At 41.0% G+C, this 20554-nt stretch overlaps 9 protein-coding genes across 9 annotated transcripts; 4 read left to right on the top strand and 5 right to left on the bottom strand.

Moving 5' to 3' along the window:
• Nucleotides 1-938: 938 nt before the first annotated feature.
• Nucleotides 939-1097, top strand: SS1G_09549 (predicted protein; the record flags this gene model as incomplete). Its single annotated transcript, XM_001589777.1, has 1 exon — nucleotides 939-1097. One exon carries the CDS (start codon nucleotides 939-941, stop codon nucleotides 1095-1097), a length of 159 nt encoding a protein of 52 aa, XP_001589827.1.
• Nucleotides 1098-2211: 1114 nt separating this feature from the next.
• Nucleotides 2212-3534, bottom strand: SS1G_09548 (pyruvate dehydrogenase E1 component beta subunit; the record flags this gene model as incomplete). Its single annotated transcript, XM_001589776.1, has 3 exons — nucleotides 2212-2249; nucleotides 2300-2865; nucleotides 2927-3534. 3 exons carry the CDS (start codon nucleotides 3532-3534, stop codon nucleotides 2212-2214), a joined length of 1212 nt encoding a protein of 403 aa, XP_001589826.1.
• A 453-nt stretch (nucleotides 3535-3987) lies between these two features.
• Nucleotides 3988-6707, top strand: SS1G_09547 (hypothetical protein; the record flags this gene model as incomplete). The annotated part of the gene is made up of 2 exons (XM_001589775.1): nucleotides 3988-6457; nucleotides 6598-6707. 2 exons carry the CDS (start codon nucleotides 3988-3990, stop codon nucleotides 6705-6707), a joined length of 2580 nt encoding a protein of 859 aa, XP_001589825.1.
• Nucleotides 6708-7273: 566 nt separating this feature from the next.
• SS1G_09546 (hypothetical protein) lies at nucleotides 7274-8791 on the bottom strand (the record flags this gene model as incomplete). The annotated part of the gene is made up of 3 exons (XM_001589774.1): nucleotides 7274-7311; nucleotides 7621-8463; nucleotides 8776-8791. 3 exons carry the CDS (start codon nucleotides 8789-8791, stop codon nucleotides 7274-7276), a joined length of 897 nt encoding a protein of 298 aa, XP_001589824.1.
• A 498-nt stretch (nucleotides 8792-9289) lies between these two features.
• Nucleotides 9290-12704, top strand: SS1G_09545 (hypothetical protein; the record flags this gene model as incomplete). Its single annotated transcript, XM_001589773.1, has 6 exons — nucleotides 9290-9741; nucleotides 9969-9989; nucleotides 10393-10434; nucleotides 11028-11596; nucleotides 11978-12625; nucleotides 12673-12704. 6 exons carry the CDS (start codon nucleotides 9290-9292, stop codon nucleotides 12702-12704), a joined length of 1764 nt encoding a protein of 587 aa, XP_001589823.1.
• Nucleotides 12705-13206: 502 nt separating this feature from the next.
• On the top strand, nucleotides 13207-13785 carry SS1G_09544 (predicted protein; the record flags this gene model as incomplete). The annotated part of the gene is made up of 3 exons (XM_001589772.1): nucleotides 13207-13313; nucleotides 13387-13651; nucleotides 13741-13785. 3 exons carry the CDS (start codon nucleotides 13207-13209, stop codon nucleotides 13783-13785), a joined length of 417 nt encoding a protein of 138 aa, XP_001589822.1.
• Nucleotides 13786-14908: 1123 nt separating this feature from the next.
• Nucleotides 14909-15404, bottom strand: SS1G_09543 (predicted protein; the record flags this gene model as incomplete). Its single annotated transcript, XM_001589771.1, has 2 exons — nucleotides 14909-15120; nucleotides 15383-15404. The coding sequence occupies 2 exons, from the start codon at nucleotides 15402-15404 to the stop codon at nucleotides 14909-14911; spliced, it is 234 nt and encodes a 77-aa protein (XP_001589821.1).
• Nucleotides 15405-16222: 818 nt separating this feature from the next.
• On the bottom strand, nucleotides 16223-16429 carry SS1G_09542 (predicted protein; the record flags this gene model as incomplete). The annotated part of the gene is made up of 1 exon (XM_001589770.1): nucleotides 16223-16429. The coding sequence occupies one exon, from the start codon at nucleotides 16427-16429 to the stop codon at nucleotides 16223-16225; it is 207 nt and encodes a 68-aa protein (XP_001589820.1).
• An 893-nt stretch (nucleotides 16430-17322) lies between these two features.
• Nucleotides 17323-18973, bottom strand: SS1G_09541 (predicted protein; the record flags this gene model as incomplete). Its single annotated transcript, XM_001589769.1, has 3 exons — nucleotides 17323-18222; nucleotides 18346-18806; nucleotides 18868-18973. The coding sequence occupies 3 exons, from the start codon at nucleotides 18971-18973 to the stop codon at nucleotides 17323-17325; spliced, it is 1467 nt and encodes a 488-aa protein (XP_001589819.1).
• Between the last annotated feature and the right edge of the window lie 1581 nt (nucleotides 18974-20554).

Raw genomic sequence — 20554 nt, 5'->3', positions numbered from 1 at the left:
TGATGGTATTTACTTCGTTTTGTATTGTGTTGAATAGCATTGAACTGAATAGATATACTATAGGTTGAATAAATCGTAAGTAAAACCCAACATAATCATCAATCGGTGTAACTATATAAGTATTCGTATAGCTTAAACCTCAGTAATAGACCCAATGAGAAATTGTTGACCAGACAATAGAGAACTACCATAAGAAAATAGTGGTGAGCTATTAAAGTTCTCGATGTGTGTGGGAGACTCAAGAGGAGGAGACTAAGATTCAAGATTTAAGACTAGAACTAAGACTAGAACTAAGACTAGAACTAAAGGTAAGAGTCAGTCAATCCTACGATTAAGTAAACAAGTAAATATCGAAGAGGTTTAGTTCTTAAGTCTCGATCGGGATTCGATAATCTAAATGACTCGAGTAAACTATCATCAACTTAACAAACAACTCAAGATTATTGTAGGCGAAGACTAAAGTAGTAACCACGCACATGATATTTAATCTTTTATTTCTCCAAATTTCAAATTTCAAATTTCATTATAACTTCTAATCCTTCAATATTTCTAGCTTCTCATCATCTATCATCCAGATTTAAAAATCAAAAATCAAAATCAAAATCAGAAATCCACAATGACACAATTATATACAATAATACAATCAAACCCTCCAATCACCATGGCATTCCCCTCCGACCTATCAGCTTCAGATACTTATAGAGTCACAGAGGAACTATGGAATATTCTCCTCCAGCACGAGCAAAAAGCAAGGAATTGCTAAACTATCACATTCACACCCGCCGGTACCATTGCTTATAGCACCCATCCCTATCCTAGTAAGCGATACCGAAGTCGAAATCAAAACCTCATCAATAGCAAAGGTAGAAATAGATATTATGATGGAAGATTGGTATGAATCTAGTGCAGCTGATGCTTCTCGATCGCGAGCTCTGGAAATGGGTGCTTCTCCTCAGCTAGTATTAGATAATGATGATTATAAGGGGCTTGGCGGGGATAGGGATACTTATTCGAATGAAAGGTTGATGGATGTTTTGGTTATATTTTGGGTTTTGGGGTTTTTGATGTTGGGGTTTGGGGGGGGGGGGGGTCGTTGAGGGTTTTGAGGGAGTTTTTGGAGGGGGGTGGGGAGAGGGGGGTAAAGGGGATAGGATGTGCTGGGAGGGGTGTTGAGTGTGGGGAGGAGAAAGAGGTGGATTTGTATGGAGAGATGATGGTGGATGAGTGTGTGGAGATTAAGGATTGAGAATGTAGGGAGGGGGGAGGCTGACAGTGAGAGTGAGGAAATCGACCTGATGGGAGGAATGAGATATTAGAGAAGAAAGACGAAGAAGGCGAGAGCTGAGAAATTATCCTCGGCTGATGAAAGGGAAAGTGTATAAACTTCCAATGTTTAATATCGATTCGCATATGTCACGGATTTCGCCCAGCCGGGCGTGTTATTCAAAATATCCCTGGAAGCTTATCGGGGAAATTGCAGGCCATGGGGCAGTACTTAACTTGAAAAAAGACGAGGTAGCTCTGCGGGCAATATAGCGACTATTCCTGGGAGGAAATATGAAGAGATAAGATGGATAGATCTGGAAATGTTCACTATGTGGGATGCCCTCGGTGGTTCTCGTATAATTACTAGGGATGATAGGTGGTAATATGAATGTTTAATAGTAAGATATAATTGTTGGTACGAGAAGGATACGGAAGACGTAGCACCCACGGATTACGTAGGTCCTGTATGTCTAATTGTATTCTGTCTAAAGAGCTAGCTACATATTGAAAGTAGTAAGTCTTATATAGACTTACTAAAAGAGCTAGTCTCTTTCGCGTTCGCTTAGTTCTTTATTACAGTAGTAATTGAATTGAAGTCATTCACTTCGTTCACACAATAATAATTAAGGAAATGATATTCCCGGGATATGTTTCGTTTTCACTTGAAGTTTTGAATATGTGACTTTACTAGATAATCCAAAAGAATAGATGTGTGATTCAATTTGTTATCTCACAAGATTTAACTGCTAAATATCGCTCATCAAATCAGTGGAAACCACCTACATCTTTAGATAAATCACGTTTTTCATGCTGCTGTCCGGTAATGTTTCTAACATAAAGCTATGCAAAACGAGTACATCATTTCTAAAACGCCTAATTGAATCACCATCAAAGTCATTATCATATTCGTAATCTAGACACCATATTTCTAACCACAGACCCAATCTAGTACCGGATAGACTTCTTAATAGCGTCATAAACCCCTATATGATTGTTAGTCATTAAAACAAAAACCCAGAAACTCTGGACTTACTAGTAACGTCTGGTACGTTGAACTTCTCAAACATTAGTGGCATATGTATTCCCCAGCCAGCAACTCTAGCAACTGGTGCCTCCATTCTCAAAAATGTCTCCTTATCTTCCTGTATACTTGCAGCAACTTCCGCACCAATTCCAGCATTTACCATACTTTCATGTACTACTACACACCTTCCAGTCTTTCTTACACTCTTCAACACTGTTTCTTTATCCCATGGATATACTGTCCGCAAATCAATCAACTCAACACTGATTCCGAGATCTCGTTCTGCTGCTTCTAATGCAGCGGAACATGTATACATAGGGTGACCGTAAGAGATTAAAGTTAAATCTTTCCCGGGCTTGACAATTTCTGCGACGGAAAGAGGCAATGTGTAGGCGTCTATTGGGACTTGTTCAACAGCTGCACGGTACAATGCTTTAGGTTCCATAAAGATACATGGATCTGAACTTTGTATAGCAGATAGAAGTAGACCCTTTGCTTGAATAGGTGATCGTGGCATTATGACTCGAAGGCCAGGAATATGTGTAAATAGAGATTCCGGAGACTGGGAATGATATCTGTTAAAATTTATCATTAGTTTGAGCTTCTTCAACACGGTTCATGGAATTCAAAACGAACAAAGCACCATGTCCTACTGCTCCGCACGGCATTCTAACAGTGAGTCCACCCAATCCTCTTCCATATTCTCCATCTCTATATCTCCACTTTGCTGCCTCATTGACCAATTGATCAAAGGCTGGGTATACATAATCTGCAAACTGAATTTCAGCAACAGCTTTCATACCCTCTGCAGCTGCCCCAATCGCAAATCCTATAATTCCTTGTTCGCATAATGGTGTATTGAATACCCTTTCTGATCCATATTGTTCTGCAAGTCCAGTACTGCAACGAAAAACGCCTCCAAATCCTACATCTTCTCCAAAAACCATAGTTGTTTCATCTTTAGATAATGCCAAAGATAACGCATCGTTAATGGATTGAAATAGGTTCATTCGTTTTGTGGTACCATTTCGTATTTCTGGTGGAAATTCGGGATTTTGTAATGCACTTGATGTGCTATGGCATAACATTGTCGTTGATCCATAATCAATTGCCTTGTTAAGCTTTGCTTGCGGAGGATAAGTCGAATATGCTCTTGGGAGTTTCGAATTGTGGATATTTCCTAAAGGTTTCAAAGGTTTGATCGAGCTGACCAAGGAAGTCGATAATCTTGAAGTTATTCGCATGATGAAAGAATTGATGAATACAAGTACAACGTTCTACGACGTTGGATGGAATGGTTGTATGTACTAGGAAATGTCATGATAATATGAAAGTTACAATATTGATGTAGAGTTACAAAAAATGCGGAGAAATCTGGGGAATATAAGCCGTTTCTAAGCGGATGATTTGATAAACCGATGATGTACTTTTGGCAGCTGAGAGTGAGTGGGACTTAACCGCCAAGCTTTTATGGACCAGCCTCCAAATTTATGCGGATGAGGATGTTGCTGTAGGAACGAGAAAATAACCCTGAACAATCCGTGTGCATACGTATGTCGAACATTTAGAATTTTTTGATGCAAGGTCAGCACGATTACAATTCATTGTACATATAAACCATGTCAATTCGATAGTTTCATTTATATTGGCACACTTTTTTCGCATTATCAAGTACGAGAGCTGGAGGAGGATAGAGAATGGCAGGGGACGCATCTGATCGACCACATAGAAAAAGTACATTACACGAGAAACGGCGAGCGGAACGAAGATCAAGGGCCATTATCGCGGAATCTGAAGCACCTTCTGATCCAACCGAGTCGCAAACCTTATCAGTCGATTCCCTAGCAAGATTAAATGATTCCCTTGAACGAGAGAAGAGAAGGGAGGAGAGGAGGAAGTCAAGGTCGAGGCCACCAGTGAATGACGGCAATGGACGATCGAGGGAAAGAGTGTCACCTAGCAAAGATAGAAGACGAAGGCAGAGCGGTTATGCGACAGAGGATTCTAGCTCCCCGAGTAAAAATAGAAGGAGGAGAGAAGGCGATTATGATGAGATTCCAGGTTCACCAAGGAGAGAAAGAAGGAGGCGGGACCATGGATATACCGATGATGAATCTGGTACACCAAATAAGGACAGAAGAAGGAGAGAACGAGGATACACCGACGATGAATCTGGATACCCCGGTGAAGATAGAAAGAAGAGGGAGCGCGAATATTCTGATTACGAGACAGCGGCAGAAACAGCTCTACGTATTTCAAAACAGAGAAGAAAGCAAAATGGCATCCCAGAACCAAAACAAAATGCTCCGCGTAAAGCGCAACCGACTTTGAAGATACCAAATAAATTCACAGACAATGAAGCAGTATATGAGAAGCCTCGGAAAGAACCTAAAACAAAGAAGCGGAGAGTTGTTAGTGGAGCACTTTTGGAAGAAGGTGAAGGAGAGCTGAAGCAACGAAGAATATTCAGCGGTGCAGGACTGAAAAATGATTTAAGACATCTGAAAGGGTTGAGAGGTGGATTCGCGCCTACGGAATCAAGCTATTATGAGAAGTATATCGAAAGTGACGAGGAGTTTAAAAAAAGGCGGAAACGCATATGTGGGTTTTCAAACTCTAGGTCGCAAAAATTATGTTTAGAGCTGATAATGTATTTAGGGATTGGACTTGGAATTGGAGTAGTAATCTTGATAATTATAATAGCAGTTGCTGTGAGTGCTAGCAAAAAGCACACATCAAGCTCCTCGTCGTCTACAGCTCCCACACCAGCGAATGGAAGTCCTCCAAATTCAAATCTTGATGGCATGTCAGAAAGTGATATTCCAGTTGCAGCTCAAGGGACATATTTGGATCCTTTCACATGGTACGACACGTTAGATTTTAATGTTACTTATACGAACGAGACTATTGGAGATCTTCCAGTAATGGGTTTGAATATTTCTTACAGCGATGATGTAGCACCAAATTCCAATGCACCCAAAATATCTGCAGACTGGGGAGCCTACACTTCAAGACCAGCCAGAGGTGTTAACTTAGGGGGTTGGCTTTCTATCGAACCTTTTATTACGCCATCTCTCTTCAATTCTTACTCATCAGCAGATGGTATTATCGATGAGTGGACACTGACCACTAAGTTGGGTGCCAAAGCAGCTGCATCTACTCTCGAAAAACATTATGCAACCTTCGTCACTGAACAAACATTTGCCGATATCGCCGCTGCTGGTTTAGATCATGTTCGAATACCTTACTCATATTGGGCAGTGATAACTTACGACGATGATCCCTATGTTTTTCGCACCTCATGGCGCTACCTTCTCCGTGGTATAGAATGGGCTCGCAAGCATGGTCTTCGCATTAACCTCGATCTTCACGGACTTCCTGGATCCCAAAATGGTTGGAATCACTCCGGTCGTCAAGGACTTGTTGGTTGGTTAAATGGAACCAATGGCGACCTAAATGCTCAACGTAGTATTGAAATCCACGATCGACTCTCCAAGTTTTTTGCTCAAGATCGTTACAAAAATATTCTTACTTTCTATGGCCTGGCCAACGAACCTAGAATGACAGCAATCGATCCTAATTCTGTTTTGAACTGGACATCCGTTGTGACGGATTTAGTGGTGAAAAATGGCATCACAGCGCAGGTCGTAATTGGAGATGGATTTCGAGGGCTCGAAAATTGGCACGGTGATTTGACTAGTTATGACAATTTAATTCTAGATGTTCATCAATATGTCATCTTCAACAATGGTCAAATTCTTTACAACCATACGGAAAAAGTTAATTATGCCTGTACTGGCTGGACTCAGCAAACCGAATTATCCATGAATAAAAATACGGGATTCGGGCCCACGATGGTTGCAGAATGGTCTCAAGCCGATACGGATTGCGCAACCTATCTCACGAATGTGAATCAAGGGAATAGATGGGAAGGTACATATAATTCTGGAGATCCATCAACAGAGCGGTTGACGCCAGATTGTCCCACACAGGATAATACATGTAGTTGTACGAACGCAAATGCAGATCCAAGTACCTATAGTGATACGTACAAGAGCTTTTTGAAGATGTTTGCCGAAGCGCAGATGCATAGTTTTGAGTTGGGTTGGGGCTGGTTTTATTGGACTTGGGCTACGGAAACTAGTGAGGGGGGTGGAACACAGTGGAGTGAGTTTCTTTTTTCTTTTGTTTTATGCTTTCACTTCTTTATGGTGGTGGATTGGTTGGTGAGAAGATGGATGGAAGCGAGAATGAGATGAAGGTGTCTGGAGAATATTGGATCGGATACTAACATACCGAATAAATAGGTTATCAGAGAGCATTAGCAGCAGGCATTCTTCCAAAACTAGCATACCAACCGGATTTTAACTGTTCAACGACAATTCCGAGCTTCAGCGATTTACCCGAGTACTATTAGGTATCGCCGGACTGGAATTCAATGGATTACTTGGGGAATATCGGAAAAATTAAACTTGTACAAAACGGATTGGAAAGGGGTGGAGAAGACAACAGCAAGTAAATAATATTACGACGCTATGAATAACTGATGCATAACTATAGAAGGGATTAGACCATTTAACTTGAACTTTGCGGCATAATCAGCTCGAGGCGTATGATTGGAATTTCTTGTATTGAAGCTGGGCTGGAATTTTTAATGCTTGGATTATGTATGTAATATAGAGGTGGAGATATGGAATGATAATACCTAAGTAGGTACCTAGTAGGTATTGATTATGGGATTTGTAGATTAATAATTATCCTGTATATAATTACAATTTGATGGAATTATTTAATAATGTTGTTCTTTTTGAGGATTATGGGAGAGGAAGGAGGAAGGAGATGAATGAGGTGAGGAGAATGAGGAGAATGAGGAGAATGAGGAGGGTGAGGTGAGTGAGGTGAGTGAATATTACTCCATATCGAAATATTCACAACCAAGAATCCTTGATGAATTTTTCCAAAGATTGAAATTATTACAATTTATTATTGAAAAAATGGATTTTGATTAAAAAGGCCCTCAGCTAATCATCAATATAAGCTATCCTCTTCTCCTCCACCATCCTATGCATCTTCTCCATTCCCTCATCACCTGTTCCATTCCATTTGCATCTTCTTCCCTCGATTCCATCGTGAGAAGAGATTCCTTATTGTAACTCAAGTAGAGTTTCTAGCCCTCCACTCTGTGATACATGCAAGAACGAATGAAAGAGAAAGTGCAAAGAGACCATATATAACTTGAGTTGGCTTGATATATCGCAAAAAGTTAACACACCAATCGAAGATTTGGTGTCAAGGCACAATTGAACTTAACACCGCTCCTCACAACTTACTTCCTTCATTGCTAATTGTTCTTTTCAGAGTATGTGCATAATGCCAATCCTTCCCTTCCATATCCATACGCACCTTATATGCTTCTTCCGCCTCTTCCAAAATCTGCATATCCAGCTCTACCACATTCATCCCCTCCTCTCGTCCCATTCTACCCAAGGCTCCTTGAAATGGTACGGTAACTTGACTGATACCCAGAAATCCTGCATTCTCTTTACCCTTTCGTATTGGTGCTCCGGCATTACAGAACACAATTCCGCAGGTATTTTCAAATGCTCTGGAGGTTAACATAGATTGAACAAATAATTCTTCGGAAAGCGGGTTGCGTGCCAAGCCTGCGGGTGTACAGTCGCTAAGAGTCCAGAACGTGGGAATGATGATGAGTTTTGCGCCTTGAGAAATGAGCTCCCGGAAAGCTTCTGGAAACGCGGCATCCCAGCAAATAAGCATTCCGATTTTACCGAGCGGAGACTCAAAAGTGGTGTGTGGGTCATGGGTTGATGATGTTAGGTGTGGACGTTCTGGATGCCAGAGATTCTTTTTGGTGTAGGAAGAGAGAATTTTGCCTTCTGGGGATATGAAATGTGCTGTGTTGTGGAGGAGGGATGTTTCGGGGTGCAAGGTGCAGATTGTGCCTGGGACGATGGATATTTTGAGTTCAGAGGCGAGAGATTGATAACCGGAGACGTATTTCGATGTGACATCGTGGTGACATAGTGAAAGAAATTCAGGTTCATCCGGGACCCATGAAGTAAGGTGATATTCTGGAAGCACGGCAAGGTCACATCCCTGAGAAGCGGCATCTCTGATGAATGCTACCGCTTTTTCATAGTTGTAGTCCGTAGCTAGAGGCTAGTAAATAGTATGAGCTCGAATTCTTGTTAAGTTTCGGGACGTGGTTATCGTATGGGCACCACATATACTGGAAGGGGAAACAAGTATGTTTGCTTGACACAGGTCTCCCTCAGCGTATTAGAATTGCACTCGATAAAGTAGCAATAATGATGGTAGGCAAACAAGAAAAAATGTCAACAGACCTTTGGACAAATCTGGATCAATGCGATTTTGTATACCGGTACCATGTTTGTGTTTAGTGCTCTGAAACTTCTGTCTTTAAAATCAGTATTTGCTGTGCATGTTGTGAAGTTATTACTTACGAGCGAGATAGTTCATTTGTTATTTCTTGTCAACGTATGAAGTTTATCTCAAAATGGCTACTAGTTTTCCGAAGTTCTGAAATCAGGAGCGTGCAATATTGGAGTGGATGAGGGGCTGGATAACCAACCTTAAGCGGACGCTAGCGGACAGTCGGCTTTGCTTTATTTGTTCTAGCGCTTAACCTTAATGTCACATCTAAGCATAACTCGACGTACACTAGCAAATATATCTGAAAATTTATATTTATTCTTATAAAGAAAATAATATGCCTCCAGAATTAATAATGGAATTTCTTGTCCTTTCTATTGTGAATTTTGACATGTTTTTGGGATTGATTGGCTGTCTGTTGGCCAATATCGTACAGGTAGTATGCCATGGATCGCATCCACCAGCCATCCTTAAAGTAGTGTAACGTCGACGTTGTTAAGGTGGCCTTCGGCTGAGCCGCAGCTTGATATCATACTTGCGGCCGCAAACACCCCTTTTTCTATCTACCTACTACCGGTCGTCACAATGATGAACCCATTAGATGCATTGTCATTGGCAGGAACAATCATTCAGTTCGTGGATTTTAGCTTGAAGGTGATCGCTGGCGCTAATGAACTCTACAAATCTGGAGCTGAATCGCTAAATGTTCACCAACAATTGGGACTTGCGGTCGACGACCTCTCTACATTGTCTCAGAGGCTCTCGGATTCTTATTCAGGTCTGTGCGGAAGTGGAGTTATACCTGCTCCGGCAGATAACTCGTTCATTTGCATCTGCAAAAATGCAACGGAATCGTCCACAGAGCTCAATAGTAAACTGAGTAGTTTAAAAGTCACTGCCACTGGTAACCGAAGGAAATGGCAAACCCTCAAACAAGCATTGAAGTCAGTTTGGTCTGAAAAAGAATTAATTGATTTGCAAAATCGCTTGGCCTTGTTGAGGGATTCTATACAGATGCATATCGTTGTAGATCTTCGGTAAGTCAATCCAAGAAGTCCGCGTTTCACGGAAAATGACGATTAGAAGAGATCAGCTTTCTCTCATATCATCGAGTCAGACAAGTCGCTTCGACAATCTCGATTTTAATACGCAAACTATTGTTACTGCACTTCTAAAGCATCACGATGAAGTTACTAAAAGTGTTCAAGACCAAACCATGGCAATCACTCAATTTCTTGGGAGAATGGAGCTACTAACTGACAAGCACACTTTTTCTACGATTGCTGTGCGTCAGCTCGATATGATTGGAGATAGCCAGTAAGCATAGTTAGTTCTTCCATCATGCAGTCACTCTCCAAGAGCTTGATACGGGTAAACACGCAGAAATTTCAACGATATATATTTTTGATTCTTGAGTTTATTGGTACATTCAATTTTTGTGGAATATTGAAAGTATTCCGAGTGCCAGGTCTTCTTAGACTACACCTTCGCAGCTTTTGAGCGCTCAAAGTCTTCATATCTAGTTCAACAGCTTGGACTAATGGAAATTTTGTGTAAAGCTACAAACCGATCCTCCATCTCCTGCATTTGCATTCACTCCTTCAACAATGCCTTCGAGCCATGTTTTTTTAAACCTGAAGCGTTTATTAGTCATTTACTTTTCATTTACCTACTCACAAACTTCATAGAAACGAAGCTTTGATGACCACAGGAAAACACATGACTCAAGAGTAGATACTGCATAACCTTAGATGGCAAGAAAAGGCAATCCGCTTATAAGTTGCTCAATATCTGACTCAAAGCCTAAAGTTTCCAACACTGAAAGAACGGGAAGAAACTATACCAGATGTGTATCGAGGGACCTTCCAATGGCTATTTGACGACGCACATAGCTCTGCGCCGTGGACTAGTTTTGTGCACTGGCTGCGAAATTGCTCCGGTATATATTGGATCAATGGGAAAGCAGCTTCGGGTAAATCAACATTGATGAGGTTTATATGTAGTCACAATACCACAAGGGAGCTTCTGCAGCAATTGTCCGCTTCGCTGCCCCTGGTTATGGCAAAGTTTTACTTCTGGAACAGTGGTACTATTGAGCAAAGGTCGCAGCATGGTCTACTTCGAGCACTTCTTGCAGAGATCCTGGGACATTTTACCGATATTCTTCCTGTCTGCTTCCCTACAAGGTGGGCTAAGATCTACAATGATTTAGTAAAGCCTTTTGCTAAGCAAGTTACAATAATCAACCGACGGAGATGGAACACTGGGGTTTAAACGAATTAGACGCTGCAATGCGCATCCTCATTAGCCAAGACATGCACAGCTTCAAACTTTGTCTGTTTGTTGATGGTCTTGACGAATATGAGGGACAACCTTCAACTATTGCCAAATATCTCAGTATGCTCGCCCAAGTACCATGGCTGAAGATATGTCTTTCCAGTCGTCCGCTACTTGAGTTTGATGATGCTTTCGGATCTGGACCGTCATTGAGACTGCAGGACTTGACGCAGACCGATATTGATCATTTTGTCAAGTCAAGTCTCCGAAATAATGTCAACTACCAACAATTATGCGTGAAGCAGCCAGTCCAAGCGTTAAGCCTCATCGAAAAGATTATATCGCGAGCAGACGGGGTTTTCTTGTGGATTAAGCTTGTCGTACAAGAAATTGAAAGAGGCCTCGCCAATAGAGATCCTCTCCAAGATCTACAGGAACGTATCGGAATATTTCCACTGGACCTCGAAGAATTGTTTTCCTCAATGCTTGACAACATTGATCCGTTCTATATCAAGAAGTCTGCATTGATATTTCTCATTGTACGAGCCGCATATATACGCTGGGGAGGCGTCAGGAGATTGGATACCTTGACTCTTTCCTTTTCTCTCGATTATTGTACTTCCTGAGCCGAGGATATCACATTCAACTTGCAGGAGCTACAAATTAGAAACAATAAAATTCGAGATCATTTAAAAGTAAAGTGTACAGGCTTGCTCGAGATTGGGCTGGGGTATTCTTCTGGTTTTGATTATCTTGGCTATCGGGTCATGTACTTGCATCGTAGCGTCCGAGAATATCTTGAACGCCCAGGAATACGTTCAAAGCTCTTCAAACACGTTTCAGAAATGGACTTTGAGCCATGCACTCCGCTTATGTGCTCATATGTAAGACAGCTTGAATTTTTCGAAGCTCGGAAAAAGATATTGAATGACCGTTCCACACTTTCACTCTTTATGACAACAGTCCTTCATTACGCTCATGAGGCTGACATTGCAGGTTCAGATACTTATATCGAGCCTTTGAAAACATTTGCAAAATTGACACACGCTTCCAGGATCAAAAGCAAAATCTGGACACCGAAGGATTTCTCCTCTTTCCTGCACATTGCGGTAAACTGGGACCTTTGTGCATACGTCAAGTTGAATTTGAATCTCCTCGCTCCAAAAATAAGAGCTTCCATCGTCCACACTCTTTTGCCATATGCCCTTGCAGCAACAGACGAGTATTATATTCAAGGCATGGAACAAAGGGAGAATTCAGAATATCTTCGAGATCGCATTCCTCCAAGCCCTCGCATGGTAAAACTGCTCCTGGCACATGGAGCTCAACCTAACAGAAAAATGAAAGACTTCTCGGCAATTCATGAATGGACCGCATTTGAAATAGCCATTCGCAATGTCTGTGCAATTCTTCCAAGAGTGGACGCAAATGGCTCCTCGCAGGAATATTCAAAGGAAGAAAAATCCTTGGTGTGCAATCATTTGGAAATTGTCAAAGTTATGCTGGATTATGGAGCGGATTTGAACACATATCTGAATTACGAAGGAAGAGCAATCATGCCGAGAAGATTGTTAACCGAGACTATGAGAAAATACTGGAGAAGAAAAGAGTCGGATGTGCATCAAATGTTTGAAAAAAAGGGTGGTAAATTGGAATTGTCGATGATTAGGAAATTGATGACTAATTACTAGTTGAAATTTTTGAAATGGCACAAATTATCTAAGAATACAGTAATGTCAGCATTTGTTCATGATCAAGGGAGGACACGATAAAGATGCTGGCTTGCAGCTGAAAGATTGCCAGTCACTACATACTTGAGCTAAGGGTAAATAAAATTGGTAAAATGTTATCACCATAGTGCATACTTAAATGCGTACTTTGAGGTGATTTGAGCATAGTCCGTGGTATAATTTCGTGCTCTGGGACGGATTTGTCGACATTTATTTGTCTTTATATTTTGGAATGCCTCTGCTGTAGGAACCTATTCTGTCCTTTTGAACTCAACTCGTCTTTTTCGTATGCCTTTGATTTTCAGCTTCATCGAGCAGCTGGGTGGTGAATTTCTTCGGAAAAACGGGCACACATATTAGTCTCTATTTCGTTTCGAGCCAACCATGTAAGTTTAACCTCAAATTCCTCAAATTTAATTTCTTTCAACATCCTATTTAAACAACAACAATCCCGCCTCCTCAATTGTGCAAGTCCATAAACAGCAACCAAAGAAAATGAATTTTCTAGATTTAGCATCCGAGCTGATCCACGAGATTTTGCTTGAAGCCGCCCTCAAACGATCGCTGAGTGGAAAAGTCGTTAAGACTTCAGCTTGTCTGCAGTAAGTTTGGTCTTATATTAGCCATCACATGTTCTCCTAAGCACCTCAAAGGATTCAATGATAAAGCTATCAGGGATCTCCGCGGAGGTCTGGAGAAGCATACTCATCTCGGAAATCTGGAAATAGTGAGGTATATCCTTGATGGAGGAATCAAGATTCACGACTGGCTCGGCGGACCATCACTAGAAGCAGCTTGCAGGGAAAATCATGAAGATGTCGTTGATCTTCTACTTGAGCGTGGTGCCAACTTAAACGTCTATTACGAGAGAAAAGAAAGATTGGGATGGCTAGGAGATCAAATACTATGCGTAGGAGCTGAAGGAAGCGATTTGCGAATTGTTCGCAAGCTCCTTGATCGCGGAGCTACTTTATTACAAATATGGAAGAATGACTTAGCGCTAAGATGGGCGGTGTCGAGAGAGGATAGGGTTATGCTGAAATTCCGTTGGCCTTAGAGGCTGATCTAGGATAGTTAATTACATAATACCAAGCCAAAGCCCACAGAAATACCCGCCTAAGCATATTTTCCTTCTTGGATTCTGAGAAATCCAATGGTTGATCATTGATACTGAAAAAGAACATCGATTAACAATATTGTATAATTCTAGCTTCAACAGTCATTCTCGATCATGTTGAGTGGGTGCGCCTAAAATGTGAATAGTCAGCATTTATGTAATCAACATCACTAGCTCAAATCTCAAATTTAACGACATGCCTTCCAAAGAATTAGAATTGATGCAATCTTGATGAATATCCAGTAGTAAGGTAGATACAAAGCATCATTGCTGAACTGTATCACTGTCTGAAACTACCGGAGGATTCGAAGTCCTCAAAGTGTCCGCTGTATCCTCAATCCAATTCATTGAGCTTACCGAACTCAAGACGCTGGCAATCATCGATTTCCTTTGATTATATGGCCAATCGTGCGACTGTTTTCAGGCCAAAACTGGTTCAAGTTCTGCGATTAGCTTCTAACTAAACGGTTTGTATATCCACCAACTCTCATCTTGCATGTTATTTTCTGTGCCTCCAGTCTCCGCACGAGACATTGGCAATAGTAATGGACATCATGTGCCACTGTGGCTAGTACCACTACTACCTTCACTTCTAAGGGGGTCTTCACTTGTTCAGATGAGTATTCAGAATCCGACCAGTCAGAAGCTGATCGCAAAATCAGGAGAAGCCTGCTGCCTTCCAGGACAAATCCTTTCTAGCATCTCCCTTCTATTCCAAACACTAAGCAGGGATCGATTGTTCAGATATGCAACATCATTCCCTCAAAAGCTATTCACTTAGCCGTTTCAAGCCACCATCGCAGCCTTAAAACCTTAGTTTTTCTTTTGTTGCATATCTTAAATTTCAACGCAAGGGTGGTTGGCTCTGGAAGAGCGCAATGGAGAGCAAAAGAGACCCAAGCTTTGCGCTCGTTAGTCCATTGGTCAAATCTTAGACTTTAAAACCTTAAATTCTTTAGTTGCATATCTGAAATTTCAAGCATGGGGATAGTTGGCTCTGGGGGAGCGCAAAAAGAGCAAAAGAGACCCAAGCTTTGCGCTCGTTAATCCATTGGTTAGATCTTGCCTTAGAAAATCTTATCAGATCATAGTTGGCGTTGGAGTTCCATCATTGCCGGCCCATGGATTCACTTTCAGACAACGATACATCAAGCCCAAGTCCGCGGAATCCAGCAACGCATGCACCTTAACTGACACATCAACCCTATGCTCAACGAATTCCTCAACGGAAAGGTTCTCCTCGAATACATCGACAGCATCATTGTTCAAATATGCAACAGGAGCCGCCTCACCTTATATTCAGTGTCGCAATCACGAGGAGAATTCGAGGTGAGGGAATTGTTGCATATCTGAAAAACATTGAAATTGACGTAATCGAGTTGAGGTATCCAATGGCTGTGCGAGCGCAAAAAGATCGATAACAGAGAGTTTAAGGGGGGAGAACCACTATATTAATCGGCGGATTCCTATGCGCTGATGGAATAATGATTATCTGGTGATAAGACTAATTTATTAAATTTCGGACATCATCATCTTAATCCTGGGAAGTCCCACTTCTAGGATCTCCATTGAACATGAGGGATTCCTTTGAATTAAGAATCGGCATTTATAAAACTCTTGCAGGGCAACAGCAGATTCACTTGCAGGCCGAGCTATAGCTGGGAAGAGAACAACGCTATCACGTATTTAATCCACCAGGTCACACAGAAAGTCGCCTTTATCCCCTAAGCAATTTAATACTCGTCAGGTCTCCGCGGATGATCATTCTTTGTAGAGCCGGATGGATTATGTGGAGCCTTTTCCCCCTCCTCTTTCGTCTTAATTGTGTGCTAGTTTGGTAGTCTGAGTTATCTAGTCTATTCTTCTCCTTTAGAAAGGTAATTAGTATGCTATTATGTCACACGTTGAAAAGTGTATGATGGTAGTGTTAAGCTAGGGGTGGGGAAAGAGGGGATAGTGGTCGACCAAAACTCCTCGCCGAAAGGATTGTTATTGTAGATGTAAAGAGGGTTATCTTGTTATTGGTGCTACGAATCATGATTATATAGTAGGGCCCACAATCATCGTACTTGCCATATTAGGCCGAACACCATCTGCGATTAACCAAGCCTAAAAAACTACTCATAATCTTAAAATCTAAATAGTTATAACATTAACCCAGTTAGCAAGCCACCAAGTTTGTTAGTAATGTCTGGACCGAATTTATATAATCTGTACTCCGATAGACTTCGAGTTTTGTATAAAAGCGTCGTTGTCACCATCATTCTATCACTTATTCATTCATTACCATTTTTAGAATAAAAAAGACACAAAATGTCAGTTCCATCCACTTCCACACTCATATTCACAATTGTCACAGTCACTAAAATCTTATATGAAATCTTACTAACTATATTAAGCACCGTCCAGCCTTAATCCCACCACGTATACCGCCGATGTAACATGGAGCTCTCTAGCCAATGCCGCATAATCCACATGTTTCTCTTGCACATCGCTCACAAGCAATTCATCAAATATAACCACATCAACCACATCAAACATGACCAAAACTAAAACCCACTCGGCTTTTTGGTGGAAAGCTGTAATAGCTCTTGGAATCATAGCGCTATTTCATATGATCAGGTTCATTATTGTCAGTAGCGGTTTCCGCAGAGAATGAAAATAATCCATAGATAGTGTTCCTCCATACCGGCCGATACCCCGATAACATAGTCGAGAACGAAAAAAAGCATGCAGAGGAACAGGCTGAGAAAGGGAAAGAGTTTGTGGAGGAATGAGCCGAGAAAGAAAAAAAAAAACCTGCGGGGGAACAAGCTGAGAGAGAAGAAATAGCGGCCAGGAAGGAGAAAATGGAGCAAGGGCTCTCCCAGAGAGATCTCGACAGAGCCTGCACCTACCGTTTTCGTAAACGAGTCTTGGGTCTTGAATTGCTGGAAGAAGAAAAGCTATACGAGGCAGAAAATTATGCGAGGATCCCAGAACCAAAAAGTCCCAACATGAAGAAGTCGGATATGGCGTCCTTTTAGTATTTCTTGAGGGAATATGAGAATAAATACGAGGAAATGGGAAGGGAGATTAAAATTATGATTGAGGAGGACGAGATAGAGTTTGGAAAAACTCTAGCAGCTGTCGAGTTCCGTAGGTGAATGGAAGAGGAAATAAATAATTTTGTGGCTGATGAAAGGATTGGGATTTATTCGTCTCGTTTTCATTTTTAGGTACAATACTGAAATAAATTATTTCGGTACACAAAAACGCTTCAATCAATGCCCAAACTGAGTTCGGACAGTTAGTAATTTACAATCACGTAGGTCAAATGATTGAAGTTCTTGAAGATATCATGTTATTGAAATATTGAACTTGTGTAACTCAGTAAATTCAACGAGATAATTAAACTATTGTCAAGAAAGACATCTCGTCGAAGATCGAAGGTTAAAATAGCTTCTGATCTAGACTAATACATTAAGAAAGAAGATTTGTACTCGTCAAAGTACTCAGGATGTCTTCGAGTCCTTGACTACTCTCTTAGCCTCAAAGTCTGCAAGATCACATTTCAGCAGCTCCACCATAGACTCGAGTCCTTTATCGGTTGCATATTTTAAACTGCATCGTCTAGCGTATAAAGATATAACACCCGATCCGAGAAGAAATCGCACTATTTCCGTATATTCGTATGTGACCGCATAGCGTAATGCAATATCCCCTTTCATCGGATGATTTAAACGAGCACCGTGATTGATCAGCCTTTGAACGATGGATAGACTCCCCGCCTTAGCTGCCATACCCATCGCACTATGAAATGTCTCCTTATGATAGCTAATAGGCGCATGACCGAGCCTATGTTCCCAGGATCTAAGTTCGGAGGCTGTGATATTGAGAGGAAAATCTGGTTCAGCACCTCGCTCTAGTAAGAGATCTACGATTTTTTCTTGTCCCCCACGGCAAGCTTCAACCAATGGTACGCAGGATGAAATCCCACGAATATCTATGCCTGAATCGAGGAGAAATCGAACCATTTTAATGTTTCCTATTCGAGCGTGTTTCCCCAGCATAGAAGCACTCGAATGAACACTGGCCTTCTCTCCAAGTAAGTCCCCAAGATATTCGTTTACTTCAACGCTATGTGCACGATCTTTACCACAAAGAATCCCCTTGAATGTGCTCAGATCCATAGGCCCAGTTATGCGAGTTCCATTGGTCGGATATATAGTTGAACGCAACAATTTTGTATCGTCTAGCATTGCGGCACCTTCGATAAATTGTTGTTCAATGCTGTCTATCATTCCTCGATTCCAAATTCTTCGGGTAACACTATTGTCCACTCCTTTCGATTCAGGGGAGTGTTGATGAATATAATCTCGGAAAAGTTCAAGTATATGTGTATTTCCTGCCACCTAAACATCAGAGAGTTAGTAACTATTTTAATTGAAAGGCATTGTGTAAACGAGGGCTATTAATAAGAAGGTGCCGAATTGGAAATGAACATAGTTGAGTCTGAGGTTGAAGAATATGCTTACCGTGGCAAGAATTATAGGTGAAGGAAAGAAGGTTGTATTCCCGTCTTCAAAGCAATCATCAGCTTGAAGTAGCCTTCTCGTCACGGGAACAAGATTAAGGTACGCTGCAGCGCTCAAGAGATCCCGCTCGAGGTTGTATGACAATCGTCCAGATTCTCTAATGGCATCGGAGAAGTGGTGTGCCTGGTACATTGCTGGCCAACAAAGAGCTTCAATTGTCGTTTTGAGGTCGATGCCAGTCTCCTCACAGATACGTTCCGCAATCATGCGCATACGGCTTATCACATGAGAGTTGAGATGCGAACGGTTTTCGGTGTTTAAAGTCCGCTGAACGAAGTATGAATGCCAGAATTTGGCGCGTTCACAATGATTCCATTCCAGTCGCGTCATAGACCCTAAAAGGCCCTCGTCCAATAGCTGCCGTTGGAAAAGCACAAATTGAACTTGCTGAGAGAATTGCTCTGGTGCTTGTTAGTGGTTGATAGATTACAAGGATTAAAAAGAAACAGAATCTAAACTCACTGCATACTAGCCTAAGTCTTAAAGCTCTTGTTGGTGAGCGGACGAGTACAGCCTGGAGCAGAATCATTTGGAAGAGCTCAGGAGGAAGATTTAACAGTAGCGTCATTTTAGAGATAATGAAAACTTTGGACTTCAATAGTATCTGGCTATCCTGTGCAGAATATAGTCGTGCTTGAAGTAGTTGTTTCTTATTATTGCAGGTTTACCTCCTTAGAGTTCTTGTTGTAGGTTTTTGCAATTGTAGAGAGGTTTTGGTTGTGGAATATTATATAAATGTTGTTCGCTTAGAGTTGCGATCTGATTGGTTGAAAATGCGAGTCAGGATCTGAGTATTCTAATTGGTAATAATTCAGATCGGGAGAAAGCCTTGGTATTCAAAATAATTTCTGTGTATAAAGCTAATAAGATAGTATAAATATTGATATATAATTATTAATTAATATTTTAAATACATTTGATTTAAAATTTGTAATCTATTTATTTTATTTAATTTATTTGTGACGGAAACCCCTGCTTTCCTCCCACCCTTATTATATAAGAAACCTCAGGTACATTAACCATGTCCACACATGATACGATTACTCGGGATTAGTATACGATTTAGGTGACCTGAGGATCAGATCCGGACAAGTACTAGGTATCAATGGTTATCGGTAAAGTAAGATCATTGGAGGGATGAATATGACTTCTTTTTGCCTAGCCATTGCGGCTAGGCCATTCATTTGTGTATATATAGAGTAGCTATTCCCATCTACAGGTGCTCTTCACCTGTAGATTCTAAGTTAAATACAATTGCTGGTCTATAAACACCCTTTTGGTCACATTATTATAATTATTATAAATAATTTTAAAGAATTTTAAAGAGTTTTACTTATAATTTTTATTCTAAATAAATTTTAAAACTAATAATAATAATAATAATAATAAATTGAGAATTTGTTAGATAAATCTTTGTTTTGGTTTTATACAGATATGTAAAGATACTGTACTGAAGGCAGCGGCTGTCTAAGGTTTCGTCTGGTTGGTAGTTGTGGGTTAAGGCTTTATCACTGGTATTCACTTGGAAGTGAATTCGTTACTAGATCAAGTAGAATGTAGGTAAACTAATTGATAACTAAGTTGAGCACGAAGCTCCTAAACTATAAAACTACTCTGACTATATAATGAACGAAGAAGGGAGCCCCCAGGAGCTTTCTGGCTCCTCAGGGCTCCTGGAGCTCTAGGAGCTTTGAAGGCTCCTAGGGCTCCTTATCACGTGATTCCTTTTAGATCCCAGGACACTAATCCTAATGGCGAATCGTGACAAGATATTAAATGTGACCAAAAGGGTGTTTATAGACCAGCAATTGTATTTAACTTAGAATCTACAGGTGAAGAGCACCTGTAGATGGGAATAGCTACTCTATATATACACAAATGAATGGCCTAGCCGCAATGGCTAGGCAAAAAGAAGTCATATTTATTCCTCCAATGATCTTACTTTACCGATAACCATTGATACCTAGTACTTGTCCGGATCTGATCCTCAGGTCACCTAAATCGCATACTAATCCCGAGTAATCGTATCATGTGTGGACATGGTTAATGTACCTGAGGTTTCTTATATAATAAGGGTGGGAGGAAAGCAGGGGTTTCCGTCACATTAAATCAGTAATTTATTGATTTTACACTTTTATAAAACAATATT

This window comes from Sclerotinia sclerotiorum, genomic scaffold (genome assembly GCF_000146945.2).
Source record: "Sclerotinia sclerotiorum 1980 UF-70 scaffold_13 genomic scaffold, whole genome shotgun sequence".
Classification (NCBI taxonomy): Eukaryota; Fungi; Ascomycota; class Leotiomycetes; order Helotiales; family Sclerotiniaceae; genus Sclerotinia; species Sclerotinia sclerotiorum.
Note: the sequence above shows the minus strand (reverse complement) of the source record. Positions and strands in the feature narration are given on the sequence as shown.